Source organism: Medicago sativa, chromosome 4 (assembly GCF_051527215.1).
Source record: "Medicago sativa cultivar Bolivia chromosome 4, Bolivia_mono, whole genome shotgun sequence".
NCBI classification, from domain to species: Eukaryota; Viridiplantae; Streptophyta; class Magnoliopsida; order Fabales; family Fabaceae; genus Medicago; species Medicago sativa.
This window is the reverse complement of record NC_140752.1, coordinates 19669715-19684496: the sequence shown is the minus strand read 5'-3', so window position 1 is coordinate 19684496 and position 14782 is coordinate 19669715. Positions and strand designations below refer to the sequence as shown.

The following is a 14782-nucleotide window of genomic DNA, read 5'->3' as shown; positions in this document are numbered from 1 at the left end:
TGGGTGGTAATCGTTGACATGTGCTACCAATCAAATAAAAGCCTTTTCTTTAGTAAATCAATTAAGAACCTTTGTCTTAGTCGTATTTTTGTTGATTATAGTCATTAGGGACAAAAGTCTCCATGAATAAGTGGGCACAGTGACAGGTACGCTGCATGTTTAATTAATTAATATAACACAAAATTTAATAGATTTATTATTACGATGGACGCTTTACAATATACTACCACAAATACAAAATGTACACACCCAATCAAACTCTTACAACACATTCTTTAAACGACTAATACAAATGCAATAAACAAATTTTTTTTTTTTTTTGAAGCAAATGCAATTAAACAATTAGTTTCTCTTCATTCAACATCAAAATGATGTATTTGTTCAACCAAGAAAATTTATCCATTTTCAAGTCAATGGTTTACTTTCCCCCCAATTTCGCAGCATCCACATGCGTACTTCATTTTTATGTCTCACTTGAATAAACTACTCCCTCCGTTTCAAAATGAGTGTCGTTTTAGCTAAAAAAAATTGTTTCAAAATGAATGTCGCTTTACATTTCCAATACAACTTTAATTTTTTTCTTCCAACTTTACCCTCTCAAACTTCTCTCACACAATTTTCAATGCAACTTTAAGTTTGTCTTTTTCTAATAAAGTAAGGATAGTAAAAGCGTTGTATCCAATGATTATTTCATTCCATTTCTTAATCTGTGTGCCAAAGCCTAAAGCGACACTCATTTTGAAACAGAGGGAGTATGTTAATTCACACACACACACACTCATGCTCCAGACATATTCACTACCATGGAAAATCACGAAGAAACATCCTCAGATTACACAAACGATGTTTTCTTGAGTTCTTCACCAAAAGGAAACAGCACAACTTTTACCGACTACATCTATCAAGCCTTGCTTGACAGTAAAATCACAACCGTCAGATACAGTAGTGAAGACATCACAACAACAATCGAGAAATGCAGAATTTCGATGGTTGTGTTTTGCGAAAACTACGCGTATTCCACACGGTGTCTTGATGAACTCGTCAAGATCATTGACTGTTATGATACCAAACAGAAAGATGTTTGTGTAATTTTTTATAAAATGGAACCATCGGATGTATGGCTTCAAAAAAATTGCTATGAAAGGGGTTTGATTGAACATGAGAAAAGTTTGGGACGAGATTCAGAGACAGTGAAAGCATGGAAGGTTGCTTTGTCTAGAATCCGTGATCTTGGTGGAGAACATTGCAGGGATGATAAGTAAGATTTTTCATATTTCTACAACCGTGAGCGAATATAATTCAATATTTGCGTGTGATTTTAGGGATCTGTTTGAATTGACTTATTTAAGTTTATCGATTAACATAAATTTTGTGAAACTATTTAGGAGAACCTGTGAAAATAGTCGACATCTGTAGAAATAGTTTATACATAAACACTTATCATAATAAACACTTATGATATAAGCTGAAAATTATGTTTTATCCAAATTTCGCAGGGCCCAAGTCATTGATATTTTTTCCAGTATAACTATACTGCTTATATAAAATGAAATAAATATGGATAAATCTGAATACATTGAATTCCTTGCAGATATGAATCTGGCTACATCAAAAAGATAGTTAAAGACATATCTGCTAAATTACCTCCCCCTCCTGTACCTTTTGAAATTAAGCACCCTATTGGACTTGATTTACGTTTTCAACGGTTGAAATCACTTCTAGATATTGAATCTGATAATAATTCAGTCTGCATGTTGGGAATTTGTGGAGAAGCTGGAATTGGCAAAACCGCATTGGTCTCTTACTTGTACAACAAAATCAGACATCAATTTGAAGTTGCAAGTTTTCTTACTAACATTAGAGAAAAGTCGAACAACAATAGCATCAATGGTCTAAAAGACCTCCAAAGGACACTTTTGTATGAAACTGTTAAGGAGACGCAAATTATGGAGGACACTACATTTGATGGAAACTCTCAAATTAAAGACAAACTTAGCCATAAAAGTGTTCTTTTGATTCTCGACGATGTCGATTCAATAGAACAGTTGAAAGCACTAGCTGGAGGATGTGATTGGTTTGGTTATGGTAGCAGGATTATTATAACAACAAGAGTTGAAAATGAGCAAGATAAGCATCATGTTGCTATTAGGAAATATAAAATGGAGGAGCTTAATTCATGTGAATCGCTTGAACTTTTCTGTTGGCTTGCCTTTAAGATGGGCAAGCCTGCTGATAACTATGCAGATATTTGCAATCATGTGGTGAATTTTGCAAAGGGCTTTCCAAGGGCTTTGAAAGCACTAGGCTCCAATTTCAAGGGTTTGAGTGTAGCGGAATGTGAAATGGAATTGGAGAAATATAGGAATGTTCCAAATGCTTTTTCTTTTTTGGTTAATTCTTTATGAAAAGGATTGAGGGCGATGTCAAACCAATTTCATCAACAATTCCAATTTTTTTTTAATAAAAGTTTATGTAAGTTTAGGTTCCAAGACTGACAAGGGTCATACCTCAAGGTTCAAAGAACGTTTTCAAAGGTACTTAGATTTGCTGTGAATAAAGTTCTAACACCGACTTCGGGACTTGATTAACAATTCTTATTTGTTCTGCTGATGATGGATTTCAAAAATAAGAAAACTATGACAATTGATGTGAATATTATCTGCAAATTTTTGCGAGTGGCATAAAATGTTAGACTTTAAGGCAATTTTGATTCACTGTTTTGGCAAAATTGTAAATTTGATCTCCTTATTTTTAATTGCGCAATTTCAGTCTCCCATATCTAAATATTTGACCAATCTATAATTTTGATCATCCAATTTAATGATGTAATCCAATTTAATGATGTGACAATAAATTGTATATTGATTCTAAATATCAGTTTACTTGCAGTTTAAATTAATCAAACAATATACTTTACTTGCAGTTTACGTATGGTTTTTTTTTAACATTCTAGTCTAGTCCTCAAAATTTTGTTTCAATCTACACTATTTAGATTTAGAAGCATCATTATTATATCAATTTGTTCAAAAGTCGTCATTATATCAATTAGATTTAGAAGCAGTAGCTTCCTTACATTTTCAGCAGCACCATGTACCCATAACCTTCCTCTGTTAGATTGTGAAGAAGAATTGGTTTGTAAGGGAGATGAAATTAGGCTGCAAGAGGAAGAGGGGCAGAAGTTTCTCATGAAGGATATGTGATTTACGTGATTTGTTCTTTTATTTTATTAAACAAATACTTGTTTTTTAGTTTTTAAATCTTAGCTTTGGATGTTTTGTCGCCACATGTCCTACATCTAGATCATATTACTCATGGGTTACACATGTACAATTAATTCTATGTTTTTATGTATTCAATTGTTGCATTATTTTAATATTAAAAAGTAAATTATATAATATTTGCAAGATTAATCTTTAATCGATCAACATTTGATTGTTAACAAAAACCATTTTTTACGACAAGCATATTGAAAGTATGATTAGTAAGTTCTGGTGGGGTAGCAAACAAGGTGAACGTAAAATTCATTGGATTAAACGGGAGACATTATGTAAGGAAAAAAAGAAAGGTGGAATAGGCTTTCGAACATTTCATGAGTTTAACCTTGCTATGTTGTCTAAACAAGGTTGGTGTATTATGCACAACGACGACTTATTGATCTCACAATGTTTGAAATCAAGGTATTTTCCTAGAAGCAATTTCTTGAAAGCTTCAACAGGTTACTGCCCAAGTTATACATGGAGAAGTATTTTGCAAGCACGAGTGGATATTATTGAGAAAGCTGGTATTTGGAGAGTAGGGGACGGTCGTCTAATTAATGTATGGGAGGATAATTGGCTTCCTTATCAAAATGGACACAAGATTTGGTCCCCTAAACCCCCTAATTGTGATATTATGTTTGTCTCAGATCTCATTCACCATGATATTCGATGTTGGAATGCTCCTTTAATTAATGAAACTTTTCTCCCCTTTGAGGCTCAACAAATTCTTCAATTGCCAATTTCATTCTCTCAATTGCAAGATGAATTTGTTTGGGGTGCTTCACGGTCAGCTACTTTTTCTGTGAAGAGTTCATACCATTTCTTAAAGGCAAGGCGTGCAACAGATGGCTCACATAGCTCAATGCAAGACAATAATCACCAAGTGTGGAAAAAATTATGAAAAATAAAAAGTATTCCAAAACACATCCACTTTTCTTGGAGGATTCTACATGAAAAACTACCAGTAAAAAATGATCTGTTTAAAAGAGGAATAAGCAGTGACCCATTGTGTGTTCTTTGTGGGGAACATAATGAGACAATCTCACATCTCTTTATGGAATGTCATTGGTCAAAGTAGATATGGTTTGCTTCCTCTTTAGGGGTGGTATTTGATTTCCATGAGTCCAGGTATGTTCCTTTTCATAAGTGGTTAGAGAAAAATATTATTGATGTCGATGAGGATATTATAGTCCATGTACTAGCCTTGTGTTATGAGATATGGTGTGCTAGAAATAAGAAATGTTTTGAGGGGACTGATGTTGATGTGATTGCCACTATTCAAAAGGCACAAAGATCTATTATGAATTTTAAGAGTGCTAGTACAATGTTGGTGGAGACAATGAGTGGAGGTCCAATTTTGCCAATATCTGATGTTCATTGGACACCTCCGTTTAGTGGTTTCTATAAGCTTAATGTTGACGCAGCAGGTCCGATAGAGGGTGATAAGTGGGGTATTGGTGTTGTGGTGAGAGATAATGAAGGTGTTGTCGTTGGTGCTAGTTGTTGGCAAGTCTGTTCATTACCAGATTCAGAGGTTGCAGAAGCTTTAGCTATGCGGAAGGGTTTGGAATTTGCAAAAGACATGTCTTTTCTGAATCATATAGGAGAATCAGATGCTTCTAATGTGGTTTTAGCGTTGAATGCTCACCAACAATCTTCCAACTATGTTGGCTCTATTATTCGAGATTGTATTAGTTTTAAGGGTAGTTTTCGAAGTTTAAATTTTTTGCATGTTAGGCGTGAAGCCAACCAAGCTGCCCATTATTTAGCTAAATATGTTCTTAAGAATTTAGATTGCATATGGGTAGAAGAAACTCCGCCTTGTATTTCTGCAGTCTTGGCATTTGATTTATTGCCAGACTTTCGTTATTGAAATTGTCTTTAACGTCAAAAAAAAAACAACAAATAATTTGCCTATATGAATGTAAAAAACAAAACAAACATACGGTGATTAGATTTACTACAAATAATAGTTGAATTTGAATTTGCTGGATTCTAGCATACGGTGATTAAAAAATTGTTTTTTTATAATTTATATTGAAAATTATATAATTATGAATGATGTTTTTTTTATATGAAATTTTGATTTTTATTAAAATTTAAAATATAAATGTTTGTTGCTTTCAAGTTATAATAAACCAAACTAATCATGATTATTTATTTCAATGACACCAATAATATAACAAAAAAATATAATATAATTTTTTTTATAATGCCGACAACAATCTTTATTATAGAAAATATTGTTTAAGTCATTATGAGCTTAGCTTAGTTGGCAGGGAAAATGCATAATATATGCAAAGTCAGAGGTTCAAACCTCATCCAATTTGTTACTCCTTTTAGACGATAAAGGAAAAAAAATCATATATATATATATATATATATATATATATATATATATATTCATAGTGTTTGTAACATTTTTTTAATATTTAAATTTATTGCTATTTATTTGTTATATGTGTAAAATTTGATGACATTTTCAGAAAGAGAAATATTAAATGAGTCTATCTATCCAAAATAGTCTTTTTTTTTTAAAGAATCTATCCAAAATAGTTGAAAAGGTTATTTTCTTTATATATATATATATATATATGAGATTTGCTAGAACACACCCACTAGTTTTTATGTGGGAGTGTTTTAGCAAGCTACACCTTGAGATGTGTTTAACTACTTTTTAGTTATAACTTGCTAAAACACACCTTCTAAAAAATAAGTGGGTGTATCCTAGCAAATGCCTATAGGAGTTGCTAACATACACCCACTTATTTTTTAGAAGGTGTGTTTTAGCAACATTCACCTTAAGGTGTATTTAACAACTTTTTAGTTATATTTTTGCTAAAACACACCTTAATAAAAACTAGTGGGTGTATCCTAGCAAACCCCTATATATATATATATATATATATATATTAAACGAGGCTATCTATCTATTCTAAATTATGTCACTTTATCAATATTTTTTTTGTTGCTTTCGCACCGATTTCCGATCCACCAATGGTGGACGACTAATCTGGCTCATGTGTAGAGGCATGCACACTGGTCAAACGTTGTTTTCCCCTATGAATCTCACTTTAACAATTTCATTTAAAGTAAGAAATGTAGTTAATGTCGTAAAGAAAAGAGTAATTATGCGTTATTTTTTTTAAATCATCATTAAATATTTTTAAAAAAAGATTAAGTAATAAAAAAGTCAAATCCAATTAACTCAGCAAGCACCATCATGTAGACCGGTTCATTGTGATCCCGCTTTCTTCTGACTTTTGAAGCTCCAAATTCATTTAAAACTCAAACAAATGTTTCAACAGTTCCACTCACACAAACTTCAAATCAAAACTTACCATAATCATCACACCACCAATGGAGAATCACGAAGAAGAAGATTTCACTCACGACGTTTTCCTCAGTTTCAGAGGCAGAACTCGCTACTCCTTCACCGATCATCTCTACCGTTCACTCCTCCGTTACGGAATCAACGTCTTCAGAGACGATCCAAATCTCAACATCGGCGACGAAATCAGACCTTCACTTCTACAAGCAATCGAAGCTTCTAGAATTTCAATTGTTGTTCTATGTAAAGACTACGCTTCTTCAACTTGGTGCCTTAATGAACTTGTTAAGATCGTTGACTGTTACTATGAGATGAAAGGGAAAACTGTTTTTGTTATATTTTATAAGGTTGAAGCTTCTGATGTTAGGCATCAGAGAAAGAGCTATGAAATTGCAATGATTGAACATGAAAAGAGATTTGGAAGTGAATCGGAGAAGGTGAAGAAATGGAGGTTTGCTTTGAAAAGAGTTTGTGCTCTTTCTGGACTACACTACTAGGACGATATGTAAGTTATCCCAAACCTTTAAGGCTTTGTTTGGGAAGAACTATTTTCAAGCATGTAGTGATAATTTATACAGTAGTAAGTTCATACGACTAAGAATCTGTTTAGATAAACAACTTATTTACAGCTTATAGCACAAGTGCTTATCATGATAAGTGATTATGTATAAGCTTTCCCAAGCTATTTTTATAGAAAGGGGTATAATGATGGGCAATTGGTTTTTGTATAGGCTATAAATTATTTTTATAAGCTAGATTGAAGAACTTACGAAAATAAGTTGAAAAAAGCTTATGAAAATTGTCATAAGTTGTTTTCATAAATTATCCAAACATGTCTGTTTGGATTGAGAGTGTTATTAGAAAAAGTGAACAAAAGTTATATTATATTATTATTATAAAGTCTACCAGAATAGAAGAATTACTCTACACTTATTGGAAGACAATTTCTAGTCACTCCCCAAAAATTCCTGGTTACACCCAATTTTAATTAAAATTAAAATTAAATGATAATACCGAAATTTTCCTTGTACATGTATGAAAACTGAGTTCACCCAACTTACGTGAACTGAGGCTACATATACCTTCAAAAGTGATAGTTAAAAATTAAAAATCAATGTATATGATTAATCCTCATACATGAACTTTTCAACTACACTTTTTCCTTATATTTCATTCCGGAAGGAGTGTATGTGTATAAATTATCATCTCTCATTATTTTTTTTTAGTTGAGAAATATATTGCATTGAATCATTTTCTCCACACTCTGTTTTGATTTCTCATTCATCATATTGTATTTCTATGCAGCTATGAATCTGAGTTTATTGAGAAGATTGTGAGAGACATCTCAGCTAAACTACCTCCCACACCTTTACAAATTAAACACCTAGTCGGACTCGATTCTCGTTTCGAACAGGTGAAATCTCTTATTAATATTGATTCTGATGTTGTTTGCATGTTGGGAATTTATGGAGCTGGTGGAATAGACAAAACTACATTTGCCTTGGATATATATAACAAGATCAGGCGTCGATTTGAAGCTGCTTGTTTTCTTGCTAATGTTAGAGAAAAATCAAATGAAAACACTAGGGGACTGGAAGATCTTCAAAGAACACTTCTGTCTGAGATGGGTGAGCAGACACAAACCATGATGGAAAGCACGTATAGAAGAAGCTCTGAAATAAAACGCAGACTTGCCCGTAAAAGAGTTCTTCTCATACTGGATGATGTTCATTCGGTAAAGCAATTGAAATCATTAGCTGGAGGACATGATTGGTTTGGTTCTGGTAGCAGAATCATTGTAACAACAAGAGATATAGATGCTCTACATAAGCATGATGTTAAAATTAAAACATACAAACTCGAAGAGCTAAATAATCATGAATCCATTGAACTCTTTTGTGTGTATGCCTTTAATATGAGCAGACCTGCAGAAAACTTTGCAAAAATCTCTTCTCAAGCAATAAGTTATGCAAAGGGTATTCCATTGGTTTTAACAGTAATAGGAACCAATTTGAAAGGTAAGAGCATACATGAATGGCCTATTGAACTGCAGAAATATAGAAAGGTTCCAGATGCTGAGATTCAACGTGTACTGGAAATCAGCTACAAAGGCCTATCTGACTTGGACCAGAAAGTTTTTCTGGACATTGCTTGTGTTTTCAAAGGCGAAAGATGGGATTATGTTAAAAGGATACTCGATGCTTGTGGTTTCTACCCAGTTATACGAGTATTTGTTAGCAAATGTCTGTTAATTGTTGATGAAAATGGTTGTTTAGAAATGCATGATTTAATACAAGACATGGGTAGAGAGATTATTCGGAAAGAATCGACTTCAAACCCTGGTGAACGCATCAGATTAAGGTCTCATAAAGATGCTCTTGATGTGCTGAAAGGAAACTTGGTAAGAATCATTTTTTTCATAAGTAACCATTTATTTTTGAACTTCGACAAATATTTTTAGTCTCAATTCTCTCCATTTTTCATGTATTTCAATAGGGAAGTACTGCAGTTGAAGGCATAATGCTTCATCCCCCAAAACAAGAAAAAGTAGATCATTGGGACGATGCTTCCTTTAAGAAGATGAAAAATCTCAGAATTTTGATTGTTAGGAATACATTATTTTCATCAGGACCTAGTTATTTGCCGAATAGTTTACGACTACTCGATTGGAAGTGCTACCCATCAAAGGATTTCCCGCCAAATTTTTATCCATACAAAATCGTTGACTTCAAGTTACCTCATAGCTCTATGATATTGAAAAATCCCTTTCAGGTTTACACATTACTTTCCGTTTTCTCTTTTTGTTTTAACATGCGGTAATATTGTCGGTATAACTAGAAAGTTTTTAAAATTAACTTAACTAAGTATGCTCTAGAAATTTAAATTTTTACTTTTGCAGATTTTTGAGGACTTAACATTCATCAATCTCTCCTATAGTCAATCCATAACTCAAATTCCTAATTTGTCTGGAGCAACAAAGTTATGAGTGTTTACTCTTGATAATTGCCATAAACTGGTAATGTTTGATAAATCCGTTGGATTTATGCCTAATCTGGTGTATTTAAGTGCGTCGGGATGCACTGAACTCAAAAGTTTTGTGCCAAATATGTATTTGCCCTCCCTTCAAGTGATTTCATTTAATTTCTGCAAAAAATTTGAACACTTCCCACATGTAATACAAAAGATGGATAGGCCATTAAAGATTCACATGATAAACACCGCCATTAAGGAAATACCAAAGTCTATTGGTAACCTTACAGGGCTTGAGCATATGGACATGTCAATTTGCAAAGAGCTCAAAGATCTATCAAGTAGCTTCTTGTTGCTTCCAAAACTGGTCACTTTAAAAATTGATGGATGCTCTCAACTAAGAGCATCATTTCAAAGATTTAAAGAGCGTCATTCAGGAGCAAATGGCTATCCAAATATAGAAACACTCCATTTTAGCGGAGCTAATCTATCAAATGACAATGTTAATTCCATTATTGAAATTTTTCCAAAACTGGAAGACTTGAAAGTTTTGCACAATTGGTTTGTATCCCTCCCAAATTGCATCAGAGGATCTTTGCACTTAAAAAGTCTTGACGTGAGCTTTTGCAAGAATCTTACAGAAATTCCGGAACTTCCATTAAATATTCAGAAGATAGATGCAAGATACTGTCAATCCTTAACTTCAAAGGCATCTAGTGTTCTCTGGTCTATGGTTTGTCTTCTTTCTCCATTATTTACATAACACAAGAAACTATCAATCTTTAAATACTATGTTGATGCAAATACAATAAAATCTTTTGGCATCACAGGTATCACAAGAGATCCAAAGATTCCAAGTTGTGATGGCAATGCCAAAAAGGGAGATTCCAGAATGGTTTGACTGTGTTCGCACTCAAGGTATTCCGCTTTTACCGGCTCGCTGGAAGTTCCCGGTTGCTGCTTTAGCATTGGTGTTCCAGGAAGTAAAAAAGACAGACAATTTATCAAAATTGGTTGGATCTACACATTTGACGACTGAAGTAAAGGACTGGCACAACGTTAGCCTCCATTTGTTTATTGATGGCCGACAAATTTGTGGCAGGGATTGCCGTTATTTTAATATTGGGGCAGATCATGTGCTATTGTGTGATCTACGAGTTTTGTTTAGTGATGAAGAGTGGCAGCACCTTGATGCAAATCTTGGAGATGACTGGAAGACCATTCAGGTTCAACATGTTTCAGACTTGATTCTTACTAATTGGGGAGTTTATGTATACAAGAAAGAAACAAGCATGGATGATATCCAATTCAAACCTCCCAATCACGACTCCTTTTCCTACATGCCATCCTCATGTTTGGTTCCAAAGGGATCTCCAGAGCAGCAAATGAAACACTTGCTACAAAGTTTCAACCCAAGGAACATGTTTAATGAGCATTTTCCTCTATTAGAATCAGAAGGTCCAGTCAGGCCTTTAAAAGTGGTTTTGCGGGCTTTGAGGAATGCCAAGGCTGAAATTATAGAGGAGACTTCCTCCTCTGGCTATGAGGCAAGTCTAAAGCAAGACCATGAAGATTCTGCGGAGGATGTGGTTCAATTATTAGAGATGATAAACGAGAATGTACCAGAACATATTACTGATTTTTCTCCTGAAGATCTTCAAATTGCAGGCGGATTTGCGGAAAGATTATTGAGGGCACGGGTGGAATTAATGAAAGAAAACAGCTTGGACATCAGAGTGGCTATTATTTTGAAAAATGATGATATGTTGGGAGCTAAACACGGACGCTGTTGGGGAATCTTGGAGATAAAATTTGGAGATCCATTTTACAAACCCTTGTTGAGGAGGCTATGCCAACTTTCATGGAAACTTTGGGAAAGCAAGGAAGCATCAAGATCTAACAAGAGGGTAACCGTTGTTGAATTGAAATGCCAGCCTCCAGGTACAGAGGAAGCATCATCTTCTAGCCTTGTAGAATCCTTGGAGGAAGGAAACTACAATCTTGAATTGGATGAGTTAATGAGTGCGATAGAGCAAGATGCTATGAGCTTTAATAGATCTTACGGAAAAATGAAGGCATCCATTGTTAAAACTGATAGGCCAATTTCTGAAAATCATATATCAGAAAGATTATTCTTGAAAGGACAAAAGATTGAGGGAAAATTGGCAACGCTTGGATCTCTAACCAAGTTTAAGATCACACCTTATGGGAAGATGAGGGCAGAAGACGAATTCTGATGATGTGTTCAGGGGTTTGAGCTTTGTTCTCTATGTCTGCATCATATGGCCATTTTTTCAAAACGCATGTGTTATTGGAAAAACGAGTCTGACAATATCCTGTTTTGTAAGGATGTGTTAGGTCCAATATAAAAACTTCATATGGGTGCCTTTGTTGTTTTAGGATACCAATAATAAGGAAGTTATTGGTGTGGGGACTGTGGCTTGTTGTATAAGCTTTTGTGTCTTGTAAAAATATTTAGAGGACGATTGACATGATTATTATGAGAATTAAGGAGAAGGAATTGTAGCAGAAAGTTTGTAAATTTGTCCGCAAAAGTTAGGTTGGTAGAAGGTCTTTAAGGGTCTCATCTTCGTCTACAGATTAAAATAGTTCCACATGGATAGGATTTGTTCAAGTTATGGATAGAAAAAGATAATTTTCTTTTGTTTGTGCCCGTAGCATTGAGGATGATAAACAAACAGTTTCAATGTTTGATGGCTTTGTAAGTCTGACATACTGATAAAGTCCTTGTGAAGTACCATTCTTTATTAGATAAAAGTCCTTGTAAAGTTGTGGTGGTTTTCAGATACGTGCGTGTAAATAAAAAATGGATAATCCATATTATAATCGAGGTTTCTCTTTCATTTTGCTAAATGATAACTATTCCATGTCTATATGTACTATAGTTTGTAGATAGTGAAGGTGAAGCTGGAAACAATCATAAAAATTTGCTCACTGTTAGGACTCTGTTATGAATTAGTTGGAGTCATGATTTTATTTTGCATTTTCATATGGATGACAAATTATTAATCCACTGAAACCTCCACGAGTCCTTGAGATATATATATATATATATATATATATATATATATATATATATATATATATATATATATATATATATATATGGGATTTGCTAGATCACACCCACTAGTTTTTATGTGGGAGTGTTTTAGCAAGCTACACCTTAAGGTGTATTTAACTACTTTTTAGTTATAACTTGCTAAAACACACCTTCTAAAAAATAAGTGGGTGTATCCTAGCAATTGCTTATAGGAGTTGCTAACATACACCCACTTATTTTTTAGAAGGTGTGTTTTAGCAACATTCACCTTAAGGTGCATTGAACAACTTTTTAGTCATATCTTTGCTAAAACACACCTTGATAAAAACTAGTGGGTGTATCCTAGCAAACCCCTATATGTGTATGTGTATATATATATATATATATATATATATATATATATATATATATATATATATCACCTAGTAGTCTCAATCTTTTTGCCTACAATGATTAAATTGCAAACTGTTTATGTATACAACACAGATCACTGAAATGACTATCTGTTCTAGCAGGGAGCCTCTTGAAGAAATTACTCGGTACAGAAGGTAGTTTGTTCCTAAACTCTAAATGGTGTTGCATTGAAAATCACAGCTGCACAAAGGCTAAACAACACAAACCTCTAGGGTCTCTCCAGCTCAGGATCATGTGATCTTGATGTTGGAAATGTGTCAAACTCTTCATCAAGTTCATCAGGATGAACAGATTCTGCCCATGAGAGTTTCGTATCCATGTGAGGCGGTTGTCTCGAATGAAACCGATAGTTCCATAAGCCAATCAAGAACATGTAGAGAAAACAAGTAGGTAATATCAATTTTGAATACCATATCAGTATCAAAAAGAGGATGTGAACTAGTATTGATGTAATGTGATTCTTCCAATGACAAACATCATTGAATCATCTTCCGATTGCGATCAAACCGGAGAAAAGGGACATCACACGAAAGAAGTTAGCTTTGCTTCTTCTCATGCTCCATATATTGGAATCAACATCCAGCTTGTACTCAACAACTTCCTTCCTAAGTGGCAGTTCAGCTCTACCAAGCCTCATTGCTACAATATTCATTGCTTGGTACCTTAAGTTGTCGATTTGATTAACTGTGAAAGGTTGTAAATAATGCATCTTTGGGAGTAAAGGTTGGCCATAAATATGAAATATGTTAGCTAGTGAGAGTGCAGTGAACCTCACTTTGAGTTGAAGCTCACCCATTTTCTTAACTCCATGTTGGTGTAAAACAAGAAGTGAGTTGGCTTCATTTCAAGTGTTGGATAGCCTAATCCTTACCTTTACAAATCTTGAATCTTTAATTGAACTTCTTGGAGCTTTTTCACTTAAATGACAATAGTAAAAAACTCCTAATGTTATGACAGTGCAAGGATCATAAACCTCCCATATGTGTATTGCTCATTCCATTTGGGATTGAAAGTGTCTAAATGTGTTCTGTTTCTGATCCTTTTCTAACCATATTTGGCAACCCAGTATGCATCTGTGCTACCATGACCATCCTTCATCTAACATTTAGGTGGTCGTTTCTTTTATCAAACAAAATTTAAGGTGTAAATTCTGCTTTACCTTATCTGAAGGTATTTGACTTTTCTATTTGCTGCTTGTCCTTGGCATATGCGTTCTATTCCGAAGACTTTGGATAGTAGAGTATAAATCCTGTAATTCACACCCTTTCTGCGCTTTGTCCTACAAAAAAAAAGTCTGCCACATCCTGTAATGGACCATTATTCCCAGTTCAATTGAATAAGAAGCCATCTGTAAATCTAAAATTATTAGTAAATTTAAATAGGCACAAAGTATTAGATGCTAACGTTGTGGATTTTGTCTTTTACACCCCTAAACAATTTCTTAAATGCTGTAATAATTAATTATTTATATGATAAAAAATAGAGCAAACCATTATTTTGAGTCCTAAATTTGGAAGTATCTGGCAATTTGAAATGCCAAAATTTACGAATTATTAAATTGTTTCCCCAAATTGTGTAACGTCAGTTAAAATACTGCCTTAGAGGTACTGATGTGTTATGTTAAGTGACATTGTGCTTTGTCCAAGTTGATGTCACAGTCATTAAGAAGCCTAAACGTGAATTTCTTATTGTTAAAAACTTCAATTTTTATCATTACTTTGGAGGATCATGTTTAATCTTCAAAGG

General features: G+C 33.9%; 1 protein-coding gene and 1 pseudogene across 2 annotated transcripts; both read left to right on the top strand.

The window, feature by feature from the left end:
• The first annotated feature begins 769 nt into the window (after positions 1 to 769).
• On the top strand, positions 770 to 2610 carry LOC146927034 (TMV resistance protein N-like). Its single transcript, XM_085700440.1, has 2 exons — positions 770 to 1258; positions 1592 to 2610. The coding sequence occupies exons 1-2, from the start codon at positions 804 to 806 to the stop codon at positions 2403 to 2405; spliced, it is 1269 nt and encodes a 422-aa protein (XP_085556566.1). The 5' UTR covers positions 770 to 803; the 3' UTR covers positions 2406 to 2610.
• Positions 2611 to 6569: 3959 nt separating this feature from the next.
• Positions 6570 to 12100, top strand: LOC146927033 (TMV resistance protein N-like; annotated as a pseudogene). Its single transcript, XR_015005575.1, has 6 exons — positions 6570 to 7093; positions 7894 to 8989; positions 9085 to 9360; positions 9488 to 10291; positions 10389 to 11843; positions 11917 to 12100. The product of XR_015005575.1 is annotated as a TMV resistance protein N-like (transcript).
• The last annotated feature ends 2682 nt before the right edge of the window (positions 12101 to 14782 follow it).

Bases quoted from the DNA above. Each gene is read 5' to 3' on its own strand.
- LOC146927034 (XM_085700440.1), top strand. From the start codon at position 804: ATGGAAAATCACGAAGAAACATCCTCAGATTACACAAACGATGTTTTC. The intron at 1,259-1,591 runs GTAAGATTTTTC...AATTCCTTGCAG, and splicing joins GAACATTGCAGGGATGATAA to ATATGAATCTGGCTACATCA.